General features: G+C 46.1%; 1 protein-coding gene and 1 long non-coding RNA gene across 4 annotated transcripts in view; one reads left to right on the top strand and one right to left on the bottom strand.

Annotated features, from left to right (window-relative positions):
* Positions 1-24111, bottom strand: part of grid1b (glutamate receptor, ionotropic, delta 1b) — a 578026-nt gene that overhangs the window by 7040 nt on the left and 546875 nt on the right. The window contains exons 14-18 of one of the 3 annotated variants that reach the window (XM_025910012.1): positions 21573-21768; positions 17492-17658; positions 7085-7325; positions 3639-3777; positions 3428-3493 (exon numbers count right to left, since the gene is read on the bottom strand). In XM_025910012.1, the coding sequence (XP_025765797.1) occupies positions 3428-3493; positions 3639-3777; positions 7085-7325; positions 17492-17658; positions 21573-21768 (809 nt within the window). The remainder of the gene's footprint in view (positions 1-3427; positions 3494-3638; positions 3778-7084; positions 7326-17491; positions 17659-21572; positions 21769-24111) is intronic. The other 2 variants (XM_025910013.1, XM_019362378.2) reach the window with 2 other exon arrangements.
* Positions 17243-19584, top strand: LOC106098542 (uncharacterized). Its single transcript, XR_001224796.2, has 3 exons — positions 17243-17354; positions 18236-18312; positions 18432-19584. It is a non-coding gene; the product is annotated as an uncharacterized LOC106098542 (long non-coding RNA).

The following is a 24111-nucleotide window of genomic DNA, read 5'->3' as shown; positions in this document are numbered from 1 at the left end:
ATCACTCTGCCTCCTGCTACTTTGCAAATACTGTGACTGTCGAGTGGGTTGCGCTCAAGTGCGATAAGAACAGTTACTGATTGTTTCTGGCTCATTTTAGATTCAAGTGGCCCTGCGAAACATAGCAGAAGATGAGCGAAGGCTGTTCTGCATGGCGATCGCCTCTAACACCAACATGTTCCATCTGATAACATCTTATTAACCAAAGGTCACCATCGACTGTGGCTCTACATCCAACCCAGCTGAGGAGAAATTTGCTAGATGTTGAGATTTGGTGGAAAGATGAAAGCTCAAAGTTGTCTTTTCTGGTTGTATAAGGAGGTAATTTTAACCCAAAATTTAGTTTTACAGTGAAAGTACATCTCTTCCTCCTGAACACCTCTGACCAGCAGCTTATTACGGGGATAATGAGGCATGACCTCAAAGGAGGTCATTTAGATGGCGTATACACTTTTGTATAGTAGGTAATACTTGACTATGTAAGTTGGTGACATGGTTGTAACCCACAACTTTGTCAGAACTGCCAACCAAGCGCAATAAAAAAGACAAAAGACAAGAACGTGTGTTTGCATTTCTGTTTTAAATTCAGCAGCAAGGCGTGAAACTGTATCCTAGTGTTTTCATTGTTGCTATCTCGACTGTCCAGCTGCATGCTCATTGGCTAACGACTTGCCAGTCACAGGTTTTTGGCCTGTGGGGGTTTACCCTGCGTAATCCCACATCTTAAACATAGAATGACCAAAACTGACGAAACTTTGACTTTTTTTTAATCCTTAGGTCCAGGCAGAGGGCTGTGATCTTCACTCTGACAGGACCAGATGTCTTCTTGCAGGGCTTTTTGCAAAATGGTTCTTCTTTATAATATAATATAATTGTTTTTCCAATATCTTTCCAAATTCCTGGAAAAGCGTTGTCCCCTTTCAGTTTTCAACCAAATCTCGATTGTATAGTGACACGTTTTAAAAGCCACAGCTGACTCACTGATGGATCAGGGCGCTTGCTGGAAACAATGTGAGGGGCTCTTGTGCCATGGTCCTGCCCTCTTAGAGGGAACCGTTACTGCTGCTCAATGCAAAGTTATTCAGATTTATTGGTGACGAGTTATTTCTATTCCATAATTAATGGGGTGCTCCAATTTGTAGATCACGAGGGCTGAGGGTGACAATTATGTCAATAATGCTGTCACCTCATCTCAGTCCAGCTAAATGTCTGTGGAAGATTTTGGAGTAAACGTTGGACCAGCATCTCTCCCACCATCAATAAATGATGAGTTCATCTCTCCAGCAGACTTGAAGAAACTTCTAGAAAAGTCAATGAAGCTGTTTAGAGAGCACAAAGTAGCCCAACATCTTACCAACACATGTTTCCCATCAGTGCTACGACAGTTCTGTGTAGGTACCAAAAACAGTCCATGTTTCAGCAGGTTTGAGGAATTTTATGTGGCAAAGAGACGAAGACCAAGAGCATCACCGAGTGCATTTAAATGGAGGAGAATCCTGGTTTTCAATGTTTTACTGGAATACTGATTTTCAAAAACAGTCAGTTGTTTAATGAAAGAGTTAAATTTGCTTGGTCATCACTTAAATAACAAACACAGAAATGCTGAGCAAAAGCCACAGACACTCTTCGTCTGGAAACATGACACATGGCATGCAGTCCTCAGAAAGCAGATATTAATATTTATCACACGTGCAAGAAAATCCAGAACAACATTTCTGTGTCTTCATTTAATCATTGAATCCACAATGTGGTCAAAGCCTCCAGATAAGCACACTCGGTAAAGCCGCAGTCAGGAATCCTCTACAGCCACGCCAGTGCGTCTGACAGAAGACACGTTCGCCGTCTTAATTTAGGCTTAGAAATGAGTAATAACCGATAGGTCCAGATTTTATTACCAGCTACTGACACCATAAGATGAAAGGTCAAGTGAGGCAAATCATTTTTTTCAATTTAGATTCAGCTTGGCAAAGCAAAACCATATTTTCTGCGTTCTTCATTGTGGTTTTCAGTCGATCGATGGACATCTTAATCAATAAAGTGCTGTTGACCTTAGGTCAGAAGGTCTTACTACAAGTAATTAGATGAGCGCATGACTTTCTTAAGCTGTTATTGACCTTTATTTTTCAAAATGTTGGAGTGAAAGGGGAACGTCCGAGCTCTCAAAGCATGGATCAGAACCTGTGCAGAGGAAAAATGATCCAGGTGCAGGTGCAACATTGTTTTGAGGAGATCGCCGGTTCAGGGGCGAATGACATCACATGTGAACGCCACACTGTTCAGATTGAACACTTCAGGTTCCAGCTGCCACTTCAGTTGATTGGATAATTTTTACAATGAAATCTGAAATGGAGTCTGGCTTTGTGAAGCTAATTTGCTGTTAGCTAAGTGGCTCTCCAAAAGTCTTAAAGTCAAACTTTTTCTAATGCAGTCTGGCTCCATCAGGGAAATTTGCCAGCTGCCACTTTCACACAGCAGCTACTTTGAGCTGATTCAGATGGAGATAATCATTTCTGCCAGAGAGAAACAGAAGGTACGATCAAAAAGACTTTGCCTGTGAAAAACAAAAAAGATTTTCTTACATTTGGGAGTTTTTCGTGTGAGCTTATGTCAAGGATAAAAGCTGGCTGTCCAACTACAACCCAAAGACTCTTCCCCTTAAACCCGAGAGTTTTAAGGGGAAGAGTTCAGTATCCAGGGATGAAGGTGGCAAAACCAGAAGCATCTTATAGTCTTTCTCCAGGGTCAGATGCAAAATTCTGCTATGAGTTCCTGAGCTGTTTCCTGAAGCTTCTCAGTCACCTCAACACGATTCTCACTCACTGCTTGCCCTGTGTGAGATTTGGCTCCTTGCAATGTTAAAATTTAATTCAAGGCAAAGGTTTGCAAATGCACATGCAGGCCTTCCACGGAGCTTCTTGCTGGTTGGAGGCTCGATCACCAATATTTTTATGGCCACCAACTCAAAACTATCCTTATCAAGCTTTCTGATATTTAGCTGTTCCAAATTCTCGCAGATGTCTTGATGAATTTTTAAAGGTTTATGCAAACACTGCTCAGTAAAAGCTGTGTGAAAGGTGTGTATCTGAAAGGCACTGAGTTTGTCGTGAACCTTGGTGATTCTGTTCTCCCGAAACAGGTCAAACTGAGGTGTGAGGTCAGCCCTTATGAAATGTGTTCAAACAGTTAAAGATGACCAAATGAGAGAAAGCAAGGAGAAACAGAAAAGGCCCCGTGAGAACCGGGAGGGTTTCTAATGATGACGGGATGCAGCGTTAGTAGCGAGATGGTTCTCAGAAGGTTACAACTTTATCATCAGCACAGAGCAAAATCCTAATTCTTCATTATTATTATTATTATTCTACACTCCTCTAATTAGCAAACTCTACTTAATAAGCTTTATACCAGGGGAAGAATGTCGAGTTCCTACCTTTAAAATGATCATGGACATAATTGAATTTGTGCTGGAAACTGACAAAAATGACTTCCTGTATGCCTGCAGATTTAGTTTCAGAACATCAGAAAGACTTTAACCCCCGAAATGAAAAAACAAAAACAAAGAGGAGCTTGGCGACGGCACAGATGTGTTTGATTTCTTTTGTCGTATTTTTGAAGGTTGTATATAGGAGGTCTATTCTGACCTGTGTCAATAGCTTCTGCTTCATCCCAGCCTCTCTCTCTGTCTGTCCAAATGTCCCTCCTCCCCTCCGATGAAGCAGTTGTAATGTCATTATATGTCAATGGACCAGAAACCCTTGCCAGCCTGTAATCCTTAGTAACCTGCACGAGATCATAGACAGTCAAGTGTAAATCAAAAAATGAAAAGGATAGATGGAGAGAAGGAGAGGAGATAGATAACAGGGGTGTCCACATTGACATATAATTTGCAACAAGACGTGACACAGTGATAGAACCAGGGGTTACGGACGGGGATGTCGGAGACAGATCTTATTGCTAAAGGGTGACACACCCAGCGTGCACACTGCCTGCTCACACTTTAGTTTATGGATCCACATCGAGGCCTTCCTGCCTGTTTGTCCCCTGTCACATGACTGAAGCCTGTCTGGTGGGGATGTTCGCAGTGAGGTGAGGTCAGCCCTGCGAGGTGCTGGGAGGTGTATGTTGTTGATGTCTGGAGGCAGGACATGGAAAGGCAGGTCTGAGGTCAGTTTCGTGTTCGAGTCTTTGGTAGCGCCCGTGTCCCCGTTTCAAACAATATACAGACACAGCACACACGACACGTCAGTGTAGGCTGGCTGTAACTCCAACATCCATTTTCCTCCTTGTTGGGCTCAGACTTTTGGATATTTTTGTCCCACCTTCATTTTTAACATGAATACTTGGTGGTTCTCAACCAATAACAAACGTCATGTATGACTGGAGGGAGGAGTCAAAGACTGAATGGAGCTAACTCGGGTTTAGCAGCGCGGCTTCAGAAGTGACATCGTAGTGTGGAGCACCAAGTTATCAGCTGATCATTAATCTCTTTGTCCCGCCTTCCTCCCCTCACCTCTAACCAGTCGCAGCAGATCCGCCCCCCTTCCTGTTAAAAGGGAGTTTTTCCTTCCCACTGTCGCCAAAGTGCTGCTCATAGGGGGTCATATGATTGTTGGGTTTTTCTCTGTATTGTAGTGTTTTACAATTTTAAATGTAAATAAAACTCTGAGTAACTCTGGTCACTCAAAGCTTATTCAAATGATACATGTGACATATTTTCACTTTCACAGAGGATTGTGGGTTAGAAGGACCAAAACATTTGAACTCAGCGTGGAAGTGCCAAAAGCTGCAGTTCCTCTAATGTCCACTTGGGGCTGTCTCCATCAGTGAGTCTTACCCCATAGACTCCAGTGTTGACTGGCAGGTGGATGGGGACACAGGCGGCTGTAGCTGCTAGCTGTCTGCTAGGCTCCACCTCAGCTAACTGGAGTCCCTGAACTGGACCCGTGGACCGTGTTTGTGCTGTTGGAGCATTTTTAATGACATTATCTGACCAACTATACGGCTGCTGGGACGTTATTGTACTAACAGACCTTTCTAGAAGTCTGAGCTCCAGTTTTGGTGCACGGGGAGATTCTAGGACGTTTATTAGCAGATGTCTGGGTGGTAGAGATTTTTCACTTTGCAGGATGCTTTGTGCTGCTGGTCAGGGCTTTCTCTACAATATCATGTGTAGTTCTACACTGCACTGTGGTATTGTGTTAGGTGAGGCCGCTGATCTCTGTTCAAAGCTTTTATCCTCTCACGCTGACACAGAAGCAGACGACTGCCTCACCTGTTTGAAGGTTATATCAGGTGTACCTCACTCTGTTCTCTGCAGGCTGATGTCTGTAGCATCACTCTGCAGCCACGAGTACAGAAATCATCCGACTGAAGGTGTTTCAGGTGTCAAAATGTCCCATTTAAACTTTCACTCATGTCCATATTTCATGCTGAGTGATGTCACAGCTCTGGTGTGAGGAGATTGGCTGCCACTAACGATTATGCATGAAACCTGATTATTAATAATTTAGTTTGTAATTGGATATTTATTTTAATACTGACTGAAAGTATTGATCTTTGTTACTGAGCTTCCTGCACGTTTGCTTCTGTGGCTGCAGACAGAGTGAAAGGTTACACTGATAAGCTCCCTGCTTAAACCTTTTGTGGCCCTTTCAGGGAAAAAAGCTCTAAAAAGCCACTTTGCACAGCAGACAGTTGGAGCCCAGCGAGGTGAGCAAAGGGGAACATTTAGCAGCTAAAGAGCTGCACGTTCACGACTCCGATGGGACGAAACTCGATGAGCTGATGCTGAATTTGTTTTGGAGTCAGATTTCTTATTGAAGCTTTATGGCCTGTTGCAGATGTGCAGCAGCAGCAGCCGCTGAAACTGTCAAATTCTCATCTGCAGAGCCAAAGTTCCCACATTCACACTTTGAAATGGCAGCAGCGTAAAATTACGCGGAGCACTTGTATGTCAGAGCCGGTCTATTGTTTGGCACAGGGACAGCGTCACTCTGAGAGGTTAACACCTCGCAGTTTGACAGATTTGTGTTTTTTAATGATGTCGTGTTAAATCGGAACAATATGATCCTGTTGTGACGGGAGAAGTTCTGGATAATTATCCGCTAAAGACGTTTCAATTATGGGATGTTTCCAGCTCTGGAGGAGGCGGCCGTTCATTAATATCGATCGGGGGTGCGTTCATCTTTCACGAACCGCAGGTGTAACTATTAGCTCGGCTGTAAGAGCAGCGTGTGTTTCATTAATAAAAGAGCGAGGTGGTCGCTGAGTTCCCAGTGATTTTTATTCAGTAGGCACTTGGTGAGGCTCGAGTTTCCAACAACAACAGCGCACGGTTGTTAAAACGCAGGTCAAGCTGCGTTTCATGTGACAAACAACTTTTTTTTTTCCACGCTAAAATGTCCGTAAGTGTCCTTCTCTGCCTGAGCAAGCTCCCACCCTCTCTCCTGCTAATTAGAATCTCTTTTAACAACCCCTGGGTGCAGAAAATTACCAAAGCCTTACCACACAAAATGAGTTTATAACAATAATTCAATACCGAGCACTTGAATGGCTACAGAGCCGCCGCTGTGGGAATTAATCATTAAAGTCTGCGGGTGTTTCCACGCTGGGGTTCGCCGGGAAGCATGCAGATCGTGCTACGAGCCGAATCCTGACTGGCTGAGCTAATTCGGCACCGTTTGCTCGTAAGGCCTCGTCGTTTTATGAGCATATTAGTAAAGGTAATGGTGAGGTGGAGTGTGCCCTGGATGAGCTCTGGTAGTTCAGGACAGGGTGGGTGGGGAGCGATGCACGGGTAAAATAAAAAAATGAAGGAGGTGTAGTAATAATAATAAGAAGGTGGAGAAGAGACCAAATTTGATTTCAGTCAGCGGCACAGAGCACATCTACCTACTCTGCCCTGCCCCCCCGCCCTCTGTCCCCCAGCTCTCCGACACTAGACTGACTCCTAAACCTCTCTCCTCTACAGCTGGGTGTACTGGAGCTCCACTAAGTCGGGGCTCGCGTCAGCGGCTGGATCCTTAAAGTAGAGTGTGGCAGTGTCTTCCCCCCGCTGGCCCGTCCGCCGGGCCCTGTGCTCGGTCACCTCTTTGGGCTGCTCCTGGCGGCAGTGGTTGCTGTTCCACCAAGCCTCCAGCCCAGCCACCAGGCAGGCCAGCAGCAGGCCCGCGGCCAAGATGCAGAAGATGCCGGCAAAGCTGTGCAGCTTGAGGGAGCGCCCGTCGGGGTGGGCGCTGGCGTGGCTGCTGAGGTCGCAGCGGCCGGCGCGGGGCCACCACTTCTGCTTCATGATGTCCAGGTCGCCTTTCTCCTGCAGCTCCAAGATCCTGGAGGAAGACACGAGAGCAGCAGGTGAGACGCAGAGAACATCAATTCATCCTTCTTACCTGAAGGCAACAAGAACAGTCTGTGACCCTCGGGCGGGACGGCGCGCTGGCTGTGACGTCACACAGCCCGACTCGTTTCTTACTGCGGCGTCTCCTCTGCACTCACGCAGCAAAGTTACAGTCGCTCTGCAGCACCTAATAAATCCCAGCCTACTGTGAGAACGCACCTCAACGTCTTGCTTTGTCCAGCTCACATAAATACAACGATTCTCCTGATTCTCCAGGTTTTATTTAAAAGAAGTTTTTTTTACTGTTAATAATAAAAAGTGTGAGATATGTCGAAGCACAGCAGACCAGAAGTGTCGGCTTAACACTGATCCCCTGCTTTTCAAAGACAAATACATCCAATCATACGTTTACGGACGAGTCGTGACCGTTAAAATGAAAATATGTTTCTTTTTGTCTTTACTGGCAAACAAACTACAAAGAAATAAAAGCTGGTGTTGACTTCTTTAAACATTTCCAACCCGTTCTAGCTTCCTTCGTGCTGTTAGATCTCCCGCTGCTGATGCACGGCGTCTTAAAACAGAACAACACAGGAGTGAGCGGACCGACCCACTGACATGTGTGCACTGATCATGCCTGCTCCTTACAACAAGAACATCCCGATCCAAAGTTTAAGATCACTTGAAAGATGGCACAAAAAAATCACTTAACGTTACACTTTGCACTGAAAACAAAGAAAGTGCAGAAGGTACAAAAGTTCAGACTGAGTCTAAGCAACAAAGAAGAAAGAACAGGACAGAGGAAAAGTGCACAGACTGAGCTTTAAGGATGCTGTAAAGGAAGCACAGCCTCTAAAGGGGACGCTCCATCTCAGCCCTCCACTGTCAAACGGTTGAAACTAAATATAACAAATGTAATCACATTAATCTCTTTCACTTTGTCAGGTGTGCTTTCATAAGATGTAACTGTCAGTGTGTGTTTTTAAATCCTCCCCTCTCGTTACAGTCGGAGGCTCTCGGCTTTATCCCATCGTCCTTGAAGGCATCTCCGTTCGACCTCGCGCCCTCTTTACGCAGGAATATGTCCTGTTTCTGAAGTCATGGGAAAACTGGCCTGCAGGCCTGTGAACGTGCTGTACATGACTTACGCTCCGCAGGCTTTCTTTCATCCAGGCTCTGAATAGACACATTTTCAGCTGAGAGAAGCATCGATTTTTTTTCCATTAAGATCTGACGAAGTAGATCTGATCTGCAGAGGCAGTTTAATTTTTTACACATGGAACAAATTAAAGTTGATGATTCAAAACTAGAAAAAGCATCACAGCGAGCAGCTGCGTGTCCGTGTGGCCCGGTTTACCTCGCGACATCAACCTACGACGTGAAGAAGAGGAGACAGTTCGGAGAAGGCCGAGACTTTCTCGCTCTAATTATTTAAATTTGCAGAAAAATCCCACAATAGGCCCGCGATGTACCTCGGTACGGAGCAATTTACCCCCAGCTCATCACGGCTGTAATTCTGTCATTGAAAGGGGGTCATTATGGGCCATTACACCACATGTTAGATGGTGCTAATCAATGTTATAGATGAGGGGAGGGGTTCAAAGATTCAGACTTTTCCATGAAATGAGAAATGCAAACCATCGAATTTAACATGACGGGGATTTCGCCGTCATTTAAAAATAATCACGGCGCATCAGTCGTAATCTTCTGCACTGAGTCTCTTTCCCCCGCTGAGGCTGAATGCAGGTGATGATTTGTGGCTTCATCCTTTCAGAACAGCAGCTGGATTCATTTGTTTCTTTTTCTTTTTTTTGTCCCACGATGACTCAACATTTAGTCTGAAACCAACCAAACAGCAGAGAATAAAGTCTTTGACCTGATCTCCGTCGTAGGGATCATGTGACAGGGTCTTTGCCTACAGTGTACAGTGGGAGGATAATTATTTCATCTCCTGCTGAACGTCCAAAGAGCCTCTAAGTTTAATAGTAGTGTTATTTTAATGGAGAGACAGAATATCAACCAAGAGTCCAGAAAACCCTTTTGCGATACGTAAAAGTTATAACCTGATGTGTATGTGATGGAGCGACCCACAGATTGGCCGTGTGCTCATGTGGCAGAGTTACAGTCAATCAGTTGGAAACACTCCTGATATTGACTCGTCGTGTATGAAGCACGCATGACAGAATCACTTTCTTCCAAAGTCCAACGAGCTGTTAAAGGATGTCAGGGAGAAGATGCAGACCTGCACAAGGCTGGAAGAGACTACAAGACCATCAGCAGGAAGCCTGGTGAGAAGGTGGCAGCCGTTGGGGTCAGACGCCCTCGGTCTGGAGCTCCACTCGAGATCTCGGTTCACGGGGTGAAAATGATCACGAGAGAGGCTTTGGATCAGAATAAATCTACACGGTAGGAGCTTGTTAATGATTCGAAGGCAGCTGGATCACAGTCACCAAGAACACCACTGCTAACACACTGCACTTTTCTTTTAGGGGTACAGGACACCACATTGAGGGGACGGGGCCACGTACGGTAAAATCTTGGACAAGAATCTCCTTCTCTCAGCGAGAACACTGAAGATGAGCGGTGTATGGATCTTCCATCAATGACCCAAACCACAAAGCACGTTCAGATATGGAGTGGTCTCGCCAGTCCCCAGACCTCAGTCTGTGCATGGAGCTGAAGCTTCAAGGGTTCAGAGAGTTTCTCTACAGCAAAATGTGTTTTTACTGAGTCTTTGGTCGAGATCTCCATTAAAATAAATGTAACTCAGCAGAGACTGTTCATTTCTTTGTAAGTGAGGGGCTCAAATAATTATTTACCAACATAAAGCGCCCTGAAGTGACTGTCGTTGTTTTTCGATGCAGCTGAAAATAATTCACTTATTCTTCAAACTCTGATTTAGCTGAATATCGTTGCCCAGTTAGTGGAGAGGCCGACTTCTGTGGCAGGAAAATGTCCAGGCTTCCTCCTCTCACGCCTAACCGGTCGCTGCAGATGGCTTCCCCCTCGCTGAGCCTACTTCCTGTTAAACAGGGGTTTTTCCTTCCCACTGTCGCCAAAGCACTTGCTCATAGGGGGCTGTTTGACTGTTGGGCCGTTGTCTGTATTGTTGTTGGGTCCTTCACTGTACAGCGCCTTGAGGAGACTCTTGTTGTGTTGTATAAATAAATCTGATGAAAAGTTCTTATTAGTGAGTTCTTCAGCATCTGTGTGGAAATGAGAGCGTGAGCGTATTCCAACAACCAGCAGCACGGAGCCTGTGGAAACCTGGAACATGTGGCTGGGTACGTGAACGTGTTCACATGGCTACGCGTCCTGTACAAAGACCTCCTGTAGTAGCTGGTGACAGTTTCAGCCAGCAGGCCTGGTGCTGCTGTTAATTTATGTAGTTAATTAAGCAACTCTGCCATGACCACAGAAGTCCAAACCACTTTTAGCTACAGTAAAATCAGAGCCCAATTTGCTATATTTAATCTGCTCAGCTCAGCGTGAACATGCTGAAGGTCAGAGCGCCGGCGTTTCCATCTGTACCCCCCCCGAAACAGCCCGAGGACAAAATAGTTTCACAGCACAAATGAGCAGCAGAAGCAACAAAGTCTGCAAAGGTTATTAATGGCAGGATTATCACATGAGGTAACACAGCAGTTATGGGACGAGGTATTAAAATGATGGTTGGAAATGTGGAGATAATGGTTTTTGTGCTGAACAATAGCTCTGCCCTCCATTTAACACCCGAGCACATTATTCCTACACGTCCCCGAGCGCCGTGCTGCTGGGGCGCCTCGGGCTGTCGGATGCTTGCTGAGCCGGGCCGGGAAAGAGCGGTTTTGTCTCCATTCAGGGAGCAAAATAATCCCTAAATAAACACCTTTAATTAAGGAGGAGGTGCGAGGAACAGAGGGAGGAGGAGTAAAAGGTGACGCCATGATGGAGAAGCAGCTTCACCGATCGAACCGTGCAGGAAACACAAGAGGAACAAAAGCAGGACGACAATCATACAAATCCAGCTCCTTTTACAGACTCACACCTCACATGACTGAGGCCAGAGGAGGTGATGAGGCCCCATCAAAACCTTTACTTTAACTCTTTTTGCTGCTTGTTGAGGGTTGAATACAAACATCAGCGTCGTTCTCAGATCCCAGAGTAAAATATTAAAACACCGCTAAACCCTGAAGTTTAAGAGTGAGGACTCGGGGTTTGCTGCAGGTCTGCAGACACACATAAACTGAACTGTCCGAAGCTTCGCAGCTGATGGGTGGGTGTCAGTGGATATTCCAGGTTGTGGTAGCCTCAGTAAGCTGTACAGTAAACCTCTGATGCACAGCGAGTCGCCTCGTTGTGGAAGCAGGCCTGAAATAGGATGGACACCGCTCAGGTCAGAAAGGAGAAGCGAGGATACGCCCTCCAGGAGTCGTCCAAGGCGAAAGAGCTAACCGAGATGTACACATGAGGATGTGACTGAGAGGTTTCATCCTCGAGCTGCTCGGTACGATCATTTTCCATCTGCAGATTCCTCTCCTGAAACATTTGGACTTCCTAGATTTGCTCTAATCTGGTCGTCGTTGTGTTTGTTGGTAAAGTCAGAAACGTTTTTAACATTTAACTGAATAATCGTGAGTTCTTGTGTCTCGATGAGTGAAGGTACTGACTTCTCCCCATCCAACACAGACCTCTGTAAAGTTTACTGGTAAACCAAGAAGTCAAGAGACGCGGCGCCGCCGTCGGTCTGCGCCGCTGTCGGTCTGCGCTGCTGAGTGGAGGCTGGTGGAGTTTTGACAGTTGCTGGAAGCACAGTGAGGAGGGTGCTGTGTGGTACCTCCATTACTGTGAGAGGCTCTCTGCATGTAACTGTGAGGGAGACTCACACATGCTGGCTATCACCCCCAAACATCTTGTTAAGCTTTAATACAGGACGGTTATCCGCAGGCAGAGGAGGAAATCCCATCCATGTGGATTTTGATCCGGCTTACTGAGCCTCGCGGCGAGCTTGTAAAGCAGCTGCTAGAAAATGTGCGGCGGTCAGAATCACGTGGCTCTTTAATCATTTCTGCTCAAAGGAAAAACGTTCCAGTGTGACATTAAATACACGATGTGCACAAACGCGTTTTTGCCTGCCGCTCCTTCGCCCATCACACATTCCTGTAACTGGACATCAGGTTTCTCTTGGAGCAGCTTCCTGCTGAGGGTCACCTCTCAGTCGGGTTCTTATGACCAGAGGCAGATTAAACTTGGATTCATCTGATTGATTACTGAACTGTGCAGGTGTTCCTTGGATTTAAATGGCTGTGCTGTGTTATCCTGTCCTGTGGTCGCTCTGCGGTGACAAAGCGGACAGTCTTAAAGCTTTAAAGAGAAACGGGATTAGCCCGCTGTGTGAACACGACCTGAGAGGATGAGGAAGCAGAGAGCAAAGGATGAAGAAGACGGGACAGGAGGAGGCGTAGTTGACATTTCATGGAGTCGGGCCCCGGGCAGCACTCCCACGCTGCCTCTAACGCAGCCTGAAGAACCCATTTCCCCTTTTCTCTGGTGATGAAGCACTCGCAGCACAGCGCTGCTGCTGCTAATGCTTTGTGTTAAAATCTCTATTAACAGTGGCTGTTTGTGGGTTCCTGTTTGTCACAGGATTACACAGAGAGTCACGGCAGCTGCAGCGTTATCGCTTTCCTTCTCCCAAACTTCACGCGGTCAGTTCAGACGCTTTAAGAGCAGCTCCTCGGACTCCCGCTGCTTCCATTCCCCACGCCAAGTCACAGAGCCGTGCACACCTGGGAGGCCAATGAGGAGGCCTGCTGCAACACAGACGAGCGGTTTCATTGAAGTCAGCCGGCGGTTGGACCTAACTCAGATTCTTTAATATGAATTAAGTCGTTTCCTGTGACATTCCCGGGTCTGTGACAGTCGGAGGGGAAACGTCTAAGGGTTTGAATTCACCACCTGTCCGGCTGGCCTGTCCACTGTTATTTGCCAGTTAAATAAAGTTAAGGAAAGTCATTGTGAGCTCTGGTGTGCTTTGTGCTGCTGCTGATCTAATACTTGTGACAGACCCACCAGATGCACTGGAAGCTCACAGCCTGGATAATGTGGTTTGAGTTAGCAGTGGATGTTAACAAAGAGCCAAAACCCAAGTTAAAGGAATGTGTTTAAATCCGAGTGCAGCAATTAGTCAGTGAAACTCCTGGGATATTGATCCGGTCAGTTAAGGAGCACAAGGTGATACCTGGACCTTCCAGAGTTTCCACAGGTAGTCCAACCCCTCCAAGATGGCACATCGAGGTTTGCTGTGTCTCCCAGGACCGACTCCAGGAGACGGCCAGTTACTGTAGGAGAGCTGGGCAGGGCCCACCAAGAGGACCAGTGCACACCAGAGCAGAGGAGGGATGGGCTCTTCTAATGCATGTGAGCTGCAAACCTCCAGCAGGCCAGTGCAGAATGCTGAGGTGAAAAATGTGGAACACTGTACACGTGAGACCAAAGGGTGACTTACAGCCCAGCTGGAAGCTGCTGCGGATAATATTACCATCACTGCAACTTAATGACTGTTTACCTGAATCTGGAGGCAGCCGTCAGACACTGACTCAGGCTAACGTGGCTAACAGGCTACAAACAGCTGTTAGCTTCCAGGATCCAGTGACGTCTCTGCGCATTCAAGGAGCGAAAAACCATTTTCACACAGTGTAAAACCACGAGTCTCACACAGCGGGTAAAGGGCTTTGACCGCATTCGCACACGCTCAGTGCTGCAGGGGAGGCGGAGCTTAATTGTGCAATTAGATTGACCTGAGTCACAGCTTGTTCTCGCTAACGCTGCTCGCCGAGCAGGAGACAAAGGGCCGAGTTAGCATGTGCTGAGCTTCCTGAGCACTGATCTATGAGCGAGGGGATGATTTTAGTTCTGACCAATCATCCCTCCTTCACCGTCGACCCGGTTTTGTCTCAGCCTCTGTTTAATGTTTGGAGACAACTTTAAGGATAAATCTCGTCTTAGATTTTAATAAAATTCTGGATCTGCAGACTCAGCGGCAGATGGGTGTTTTCTGTCCATCTGCTCCACTTTTACCTGAGTATTAACGACTTGTTTCCTGGAATGACCTGTGAAGCTCTTAAACCCCACGAAAACGAGCTTCCTGTGTTCGGCGGCCACTTTGTCGACGTGGGTCGCCTCTTACATCAACTTCCTTCCTCTTCGTTCTCGGAGCCGATCGATACGAGACGGATGAGAAAGTTTTGAGTTTTCGAGGAGCTCGGCGTTAATTTCATGATGTAATAATGTGGAGATTTACTAAATGATCTACGAGGTGTTTAAACTCGCTCTGGGATCAATTTGCGTTTGGGGCTCTCGGCCTCGCTCATTTCATCTGGAGGGAAGATTGAATTTCCTCAAAATTCGCAGCCCGTGTTGAGACATCTGCCTCGCAAAATCGAGTGAGTAATTAGCACGCGGCCTTCTGTTTACACATTGCACTGTGAATAATCCCATTTGCTTCACAACGCTGCCCTTAATACGGGCTCGTTTCATGTGAGCTTAATTGACTTTAGCGCCGAGCGCGGTTATTGATTTAATGGCGAGCAAAGTCTGCCTGCAGGAGGTGTTCCTCACCTCGCGCTGCGGCACTTCTCCAACTTTCAAACACCTGCACTCCTCCGTGAAGTTTCAGATTAGTCGGCGTGACACCGATTCATCCTCCAGTCAAAGTGTCGCCTCGTTAACGTACGTTTAAAAGCAGCCTGCCGTAATTGGCTCAGACGGCGCCGCTGTGAGGACTCTTCACTCACATCGGAGGATTTACAGGAAGATAATGAAGCCTTAATGTCAGCAAAGGGGATCAAACTCCTGACAAAAGCCTCCAGCCTTCATCATTAACTCCTCCTCAGGCTCACTTTCGCTGCACAAAACAAAAGGTGTTATTCAAAGTGCTGCTGCACAGTCGCGCCTCCTCCCTCCGACTGTCGTTTAAGGCTCAAACTCAGAGCAACGCGCCGCCGTCACGCCCCGGCGATCATGTTTACGGCCTCCGTGGAAACAGAAACATCATCGGAAAGCGAGAGAGCCCGTGTTTTCAGCACGTAGGCATTATCTGCTTTATGAACCCATATCTAGTTTAAATAAAGCTTCCTACACTGGCAGCGGTGAGCGTGGGCTCCGTGCACCTGGACTGATCAAACATGTAGAAACTGCAGATGTAACATTTACATCGCAGCAGCTCAGATCTGCACTTTTATTGGAAACAAGGACAGAAAAATGTTTGAGCCTCCCAGGATCAGGTCGGATGGGTCAGACAGAGCGTTCACATTTCCACGTGTCAAACAGCGACGATGCAGTGTGGACATCGAGTTTCAGGTGTCCTCTGGATCCGTGCCACGTGTATTCTGCCCTCATGAACGTCTGTTTGTGCACCTCTTGATTTCTGTAATCCAACACCAATGGGGTGACCATAATGTTCCTTAAAGGTACAGTCAGTACACAGAGAGTAGTGTTTGTCACACCTTCCAACACACAGCAGCAGGTTTGTTGTTTGTGGAAGCCGCCATGTTCCCCGCCATATTTGAATGCAGTGACTGGACTCCGCCGTCTGACTGGTCGTGTTTTACGTATGTGGCTGGAGACATTTGGAGGCGGATTTAAATCCTTGTATTAAAGATGTGAAGGAGACGCCACTGAGCATCCTCTTCCTCCTCTTTTCTTCCCGATATTGTCACTGTTACTAACGTCAGCAGGTTAGACATGTGACGCTCACATGTCCAGACAGCTGACAACAACAACAGCTGGTTATAGGCTAACATCAATCCAGCTAACGTTAGGCTCACGTTGTCACAATGTCAGCAGACCCATCAGATCATTCTCTCCCACCGGTACACAGGGAACACATTACTGCAGGAATTAGACCGCTCCGCATCAGAATGAAACACGTTTCAGTCGCTGTACAGCTGGACTGCACTCTGCACCTCGGACAATCATCACTGTGGCTCTGCCTGCACGGGCAGATATTAGCCTGAACATCTTCTGTTAGCTGTTTTAACCCTTTAAAGCCCACCATAGAACCAAGTCCACACCGTCTTTGGGAGCATTTCAAGTTGTTACACATCAATACAACAGCTATATCCCAAATTTTAATAACATGCATGCATTAAGTCCATAGTAACTACATAAATTGCAAAAAAGTGCAAGAAACTACAAAAAACTTTTGGTTTTTTTACACATATTTCTAGTTACAGAAATTTAGGTTTTGAGGTTTATCCCTCAAAACTGTACATGCAAAAAAAGTTGCACAAAATAGTTTCCAAGCACAGGAAATTTACAGGAAAAACAAAAATAAATATTATTGTGCACAAATAACAGCATCAAAATAAACAATTTTGATACGATTTTGAGAAACTACTGTCAGGAAATCAATATCCTTAGTATCCTTATTTTCCTATTAGATTGTTTTATGTACTTTAATAATGAAGGCTTGTAGAGCAAGGCCACCTTTGACTCACAAATAAGTGCTCAGCCAGACTGAAAAACAGGAAGTTGTAGTGCACAGGCATATTAATAGATAAGACACAGAAAAGAGGAATTTTCCATATAAGCAATGTTCGAGCCTGTGTGATGTATAAAGTACCAAAATAGCACCTACATGAGACGCAGCTTATGATTCTAATGTTCGAGCTCTTGCAACTGGCGTTTGAGCTGTGCAGGGGTCTCTCTCTTCTGGAAGATGATTGAATAAAAAGAAATATAAATGTTTTAACACACTATGAGTCGGTTTTCTCTGTCCTGTCATGGGGAAAAGGATCGGGGTTCAATACTACACAGAAAGACACAAAGTCAAACATGACTTTAAAAACACCAGGAAACCTTTAAAGGCCCTGTAGGGAAAAAAACTACGTTTCCCACGAAAAATGACATCACTTCCTGTTTTGACAGGTAATGGCGGACATGTGATAGCTATGAACAGCTGATCGGATCTGCTCTTAATGTTTTTGTTGCTGCGGCGCTTTTTACACCATTAGTGGAACCAAACAAGCTGAGTGCATGTTATGTAAGTACAACTCCTCCGGTTTCATACGCACCTCCACCCTGACTCCACCCTGACTCCTGCCAGGTAATGTTCAACTTATCACAGGTGCAGTTTGGGAATAAGGAGGTTTCCCTCCTCAGCGCCACGAGCTCACTTACTTCTGTGAGAAGAGGTCCCTGTAGGGGCTGCCGTGCTGCATGGCGATGCCGTAGCCTTTACTGCTCATGCTGCTTCCCGACACGGTGACGGTGCAGTCGTCATCCGTCAGGGCCGCGTACTCCAGCACCGCCATGTCCCACAGGAAGGCGTACGGACCCTTCTTTGCCTGCAGACACAGAGGGGGGCACAGTTAATTTGATGGTTTAATATTCGTCATCGTCAGCGACTGTCAAACGGCGCCACTGTTACTGGATTGAGACTTTTCTCCGGTGGAGGCGGGCTTCATCCAGAGCAGAGCTAAACCTGAAGTCTGCTCCAGCTGACCTGACGCGGTGCACAAGAACACAGACCGTATTTACCCTCAGATCCTGATTCAGTTCCACAGTCACTGTGTCACGTGTGGAAATGCACGCGGCGCAATGGGCATTTATTAAAGTCGTGTCACGACTGCACAGTCATAAATATTTGATAGTGCCTCAGATATCCACGCTTACAGCCTTTTTCTTGGATATATTCTGTCTTGAATCCATTTTTTATGTTTGCATTTGTTTTCTTCACTTGTATATTTGAAATGTTGACATGGAAACACATGAGCTTATAAATCCTGCAGCGTGATGCGGTGATTTCCTCCCGTGCATGCATATATCTCTATAAATAACATTGTGCAGCTGCAGACAAACACAGCGCTCTGATGCGCTCTGTAAATGTGTCTAAGGTCTCTTTGTGATGCTAAATACCTGCAGGAGTGTGAGTCATGCTGGTGTGCTCCTCCCGGCTGGGTGAGGAGGTGACAGTAACACAGATACGGGAGCAGCAGCAGGTGGGGTTTAAGTGGATGAGGTTGTCTGTGTTTTTTTCACTGTGTCAGCAGACCTGCTGCATCTGCCTCCTTCAACCTGTTCGCTGTAACTGAAAACTGTGTTGCCTCCTCTTTCTCAGATCCTCCCCGCTGTTACAAACTAATGACGACGTCACGTCTGTCTGATGACCTGCTGCGCGCAGGTGCTGCTGTTAGCTCCGTCCTCTTATTTAAAGAGAGCGGGGAGGGGTTCCTCTCCCTCTGAGGAGACGAGGATGTGCAGCGTGCTATGCTAGGAGAGGACACAGGGACAGCAGAGGAGACGTTCCTCTGAATCAGAGGAGGACGAATCGGGGCACCAACCACAGAGAAACCCCCGACCTGCTCTCACAACCCCGAGAAAAGCTCACAGCTCGTCTGTATTCAGCCGGCGGGACAGCGAATGCTGAGAAGTGACGTCAGGATTTATCTGAAGACTCTCATCCATCCATCAGTTCCTTTTACAGGAAGGGTTCAGTCTCCTGACTTACAGGAATCACGCTGCACAATGCATACAAAATGTACCAGGGTTTATTTTTCCAGCCTGATAGTCCTGCAGAGATCACAAACTTTCGCTGCTTCGTCTTAGCCAATCACTGACTGTCATCTCTGCATCCCTGCACGCCCTCCTGACCCCGCCCTCTCACCGAGCTGTGGTGAAAGCAGGGCAGATATTTGCCAGAAATAACACGATGTCACTGAAATCTGATGCATTTAAATGCGAATGAGAATTTCAAACTTGTGCCTCCTCGATCGCTCTCTCACACTCTTAGTTTAAAGATTAGAGCCTAAATCCATTTCTTCAGTTAGGCTGAGGCGCTCTTTAACCACCGACATGTTGGTCCCTAACGTCCCAAAATATACCTGGTTACTAAAAACATGTACTTAAACATAATATTTCAGATCAATCAGTCTGGATTTTTACTATTCTCGGTTTTAGTCAGAAATCTCCCCGTCAGAGTTCGTCCCGTCGACACTCTCCAGGTTTTCACAGAGTGTTTGTTTATCGTTGTTATTCAGACCCTGATTTATAGACCGATTCTTCCTCCCCAGGTCAGACACTGTTTTCTGATTTGTACAAAGACACCTGCAGTAAAAAGCTTTCGCTCTACGGTGTGAACAAAATGAAGAATTTGAACTTGGAAATTCATTCACGTCACAGTTACTGTAGTTTTATATTTGTCATCAGTTTTTATTGGAGAGAAATGTGTGCGTTTTATTCAATCTGAGATTTAAGATGATTAGAGTTCTTATTACAGCACAAACACTCGGCTGATGCAGACATCCCAACGCTGTGTCTGCACAGAACAGACAGTTTGGCAAAGAACCAGGTTTATATGTCTTTAGGCTCTTTGTTAGTAGCTGCTTATTTACAAACCACATCATTTGTTCCCATTTCTGTAGTTTATCTATGAAAAATGTCAAAGATAACTCAGTTTGACAGGAAAAAGTTTGTTTGTTTTTCCAGTTTTCCAGCTCAGATCCAACATTTGGCAAACAGGGACTGGATGGGAGCCATGAATGCTCCAGATCATTCAGTCCCTGTGGTCACCTCAGTTCATGGAAAGCTTCGGAGTGGATGCTGATCAAAGCTGAGGATGTCCTGGGTATGAAGAGTCATGTATGAGGTCGTCTTACGGTTTGCACTGGTGCCTAAAAGTCCTCTGACTGCAGCTTCTGTGGAGTCTCAAGCAGCGTGTGGGAGGACTGCATTGGAAAAGCAGTCGACAACAGCAATAAAACTGATTAAAGTGTGTGTGTGTGTGTGTGTGTGTTTGGGGTGACTGTGGGGAGAAACCGTCAAAGAATCTGTGGGGATGTTTATCATGCAAATGGCTGAATAATGGATGCGCTCGGAGACGATTTGTCTTTGACGCTAATTTGTCATCGGCTTTTTGGGAGATCTATGAGCACAACAGTGTAGAGCAGTGAAACACCACCTCTCTCTCTCACACACACACACACACACACACACACACACACACACACACTAATTGGGATATTGTGAAACTGCTGTTGCAATTAAGTAATGGGTAAACAGAGGAGTGTCTTTGCATGCAGCCTGCTGGGAATAACGCAGGAGGAGCGTGTGTTTCTGTTTTCACCATTATTGATATGCGTGTATCAATATAACACACAGACAAATGGTGTCCTTGGAGGAACGGGTGCTGCAGGGTTTACTGCCAAGAAAAGGGGAAATAGCATGAAAGAGTTGCTTGAACTTCATTAGAAAGGGTGAAACTTTGAGCACGACTTCCTGTTACTTTTACCTCGGGGTCTGGGCTCTGGAGAGGACATGGACTCCTCCAATCTGAGGTCGCCCCTGATGAGAGGTGCAGATGTGAGTATACGTGCATCGCCCTGATTCACTGTTCTTTGCGCCCTCTGCTCGGCAGACGGGCCCCGACTGCCATTTGTGCTTATACAGCTTCTGCCAAACAACAGGTCGGAGCACTCAGCCTTCCTCGGGCCACTGAGTGGAGAGTGTCCTATTAAGAGACTCCATTGTCCTGCAGCGGGACTTCAAAGCTCTCATGGACGGCGACAGCGAGACCTGGAGGGCTGTGATTTGGAGGAACAACCTGTCTGATCTGAACCTGAGTGTTGGTCTGTTATTTGTCCATAACAAGCATAACATCAAGCACATCACCAGCACAGCCTATTTTGTAATCCCTTCATCTGATCGGTGGCCTCTTTGGACGCTCAGCAAAGAGAGGAGCTTTCAGCTTGTCGCCACCTGGTGGCAAGTTAAAACAGGTGGGGTAGGATGCTGGGACCACCTGGCAGTGGATCTGGTCTCCCAGGGAGACCTGGGATATTTGGTCCAGTTAGCAGCTACAGCTGCCCGTGGCATTATGGACCTGTCAATCAAAGAGGCAACTGTAACAGGAACGCCCCTTATTTCCCACAGACCCACCTGTCTGGCTGGAGATGGATTTTACAGGATACACTTCCAGTTATCCAGGTTTGTGTTTCCTCAAACTGAGGAGATTTCACATGTCAGGTGAATATGCTACTACAACAGGCCAGAGTTGAACACAGCTGTTCTCAACTGACTCAGATATTTCATCTGGGTTTTCATTGGATGCCGCTGGTGTTTGACCACAGCTCTCCCACTAAATCTGCATACTTCCACTGCAGGTCAGTGATTTATGATTTGGGGGCCAAACCATGGATGTCCATTAGAACCAAACCTGAAGATTTTACTGTATTCTAATTACAAACTAGCAGCTCTGCAGTACCTTGCGTATTCCCTCTGACGGGCTGGACACGGAGTAATCCATGCCGTTGTTCTTGCTGATGGTCCTCCACAGCTCTGAGTAGGTGCTGTCCTGCTCCAGAGGGTTGGTGCCTTTGTTTCTGAAGTAGTCGTAGACCGCAGAGTCCCTCACCGTGCCGTAGTCCACGTCGATCTGCCTCGCCAGGTCCTGGAAAGACCTGGAGGACAGAAATGGAAGGGTTGTTGAAAAAGAAACTAGGTGAAGGTAAGAATGAAGCACGGATAAAGGACAGAAAGTTTTACATCCAGATAACTGAGAACATTTGTTAAACTGGAGGAGGCTCATGTAGGTCCAGGTGTTATGTTTCCGTTGCCTCACTCAGGCTAACCTTGGACCATCTGAGGCTCAGTGCATACGTCACCAGTTTGCAGCCATGACTTCAGTCATACAGCAGTTGGAGAGTCCAAAGTAATTATTGCCAAGCTAACCAATCATAATCATCCACATTATATTGTTTGGTTATGTTCATATCTTTATACTTTTCTGGTCTAAAGTCTGTCTCAGTGTTTTCTTTCTACAGTGTGAATAAATGTACTGATGTCTCCAGAAGCCTGGTGTGACGGTGAGCTGATTTCAGTGTTTTACAGATTTGTGGAGACGTGGACGCTGAAGAGGCGGGAGACTGGTTTTAATCAACGACACCCGCAAGACGAGCTGATTCGTTTTCCCACCGCCTTCAGGTGTTTGAGCGGCTCGCAGTTTATGTCATTTTAATAAGAAAGTACAAACAGAGCTCCACATAGTTCCACAGGAACACAAAGGCAATTTTAAATCTGTATCAGCAAACCTATGACAAAGAATTCAAATGTCATGAAGAAAAAACATCAGTTTAAATTAGAGCTTGCTCGTTGTTCCCTCAAGTGTTCAGCTTAGAACGCAAGTGAAGGAGGCCTCATCAGAAAGACCTAAAAGACCACAGGATACTCTGAACTAAACCTTCACCAAGTCAAACACACTCCCAAAGAGTTCAGAGTCTTTAAAAATGGAAATAGAGATGGTTTACAATGAGGTGCAAACCACTGGACTTACACCCAAGAACAAGAAGACATCTGAGAGAGGCAGCGCAGGTCCAGAAGGAACCAAGATGATGGGAAGAGAAAAGCGCGGAGAAAGACAGAAACATCTCAGGATCTGAAGTTTACCACATCTGTCAAACATGGAGGAACCCATACATGTCCATGATGTCATATTACTGGTTTGCATCAGGTTGGGACCTTTGTGGTTTGCTTTTTGCTTCACTTGGTAATTTCTTCTGATTTCATTTATTTCTCCGTCCAGCTTTGGCTTCATGGTTTGATTGCAGCACTAAAATTAAATTCACTTTCTTGCCAACACTCAGCCTGCACATGAAGAAAATGACAGACACATCTGATGAAGCAGGGATGTTAAACCCACTGTGGACCCCGCAGCCCACAGTGTACCCACAGTGTCCCGTGAGCTAAAAAGACAAATTATTTTTTCCAATTATGGATGGGCTGATTGTAAATAACAACATGTCTATAGTAGATAGGTAACAGATAAACAATTCATTTATTGATTCAGTATGAAATATAGTGAAACATATGAAAACGTCGGTTAGATCCAAACTTTTCCTTCACATTTTCCAAAGCCACCCAGTGGGCCAAACTGGAGTCTTTTCACGGCTGATTCCAGCCCCCGGGCCTTATGTTTGACATACCTGCTGTAAACCAGTGGCTTTATCTGTGTTTCCATCATAAGACTTCAAAGGGAGGCTCGGTCTGAGGAGGTTTTTGTGGCTGAAGGTGCTGCAGCTAACCTAATGCGGTCCAAACTGAAGCAGCTTGATCGCAGACGAGTGTTTGGAGAGGCTAAAAATACTTTTGTGCTCAGATACAGTTACACACTAATTTGGCTGTTTTTGCTTTGTTAAAGTCTGTGAATCGATGTGTTTTGTTCTCTGGAGAAGACGTCTCCGCCAACAAGGCCTCGCTTTTATTTGTTCCTGCTGTGATTGATTCCATCTTCTTTGTCCTTTTATTATATTTTAAAAATAATGTGTGGAATAAACAGAGGTCAGCGTGGGTCATTGGTTGGTTCCCCCGCTCCTCCCTGCAGACGGCTGTGATCTGAGACCACTTCAGACCAAAGAGCGTTGTTTTAAACCAACCGAGAGGAAACTGCAGTCTGACGAGCGCGCTAACAAACACTCGGTTAAAGTGGCGATCTCTTCAGCGAGGGGTCTATTCTTTCACTCAGAGACAACAGTGTGTCACCCAGCCAGTGTGAAAGGGGATTTCTGACCTGTAGAGCTGGAGATACGTCCTGTATTTACAGCTTCATATTTTACGTACGGAGGTGAGAGTGGGCGGAGTTTCACTTCCACTGAAAATCTGAGAAACATCTTCCCTCGTCTGCAGCTTTTGTTTGGAGGCCCAAAATATTATATTTTATTACTGTAAATATGACATTTGTCACTTTCTGTTTGTTCATATTCTTTTAAATGTAACCTCATGCTGTCTCTTTCCTCCGTGGCTCTGGT

This window comes from Oreochromis niloticus, linkage group LG8 (genome assembly GCF_001858045.2).
Source record: "Oreochromis niloticus isolate F11D_XX linkage group LG8, O_niloticus_UMD_NMBU, whole genome shotgun sequence".
NCBI classification, from domain to species: Eukaryota; Metazoa; Chordata; class Actinopteri; order Cichliformes; family Cichlidae; genus Oreochromis; species Oreochromis niloticus.
The sequence above is the reverse complement of the archived record's forward strand: the minus strand, read 5'-3'. Positions and strand labels throughout refer to the sequence as shown.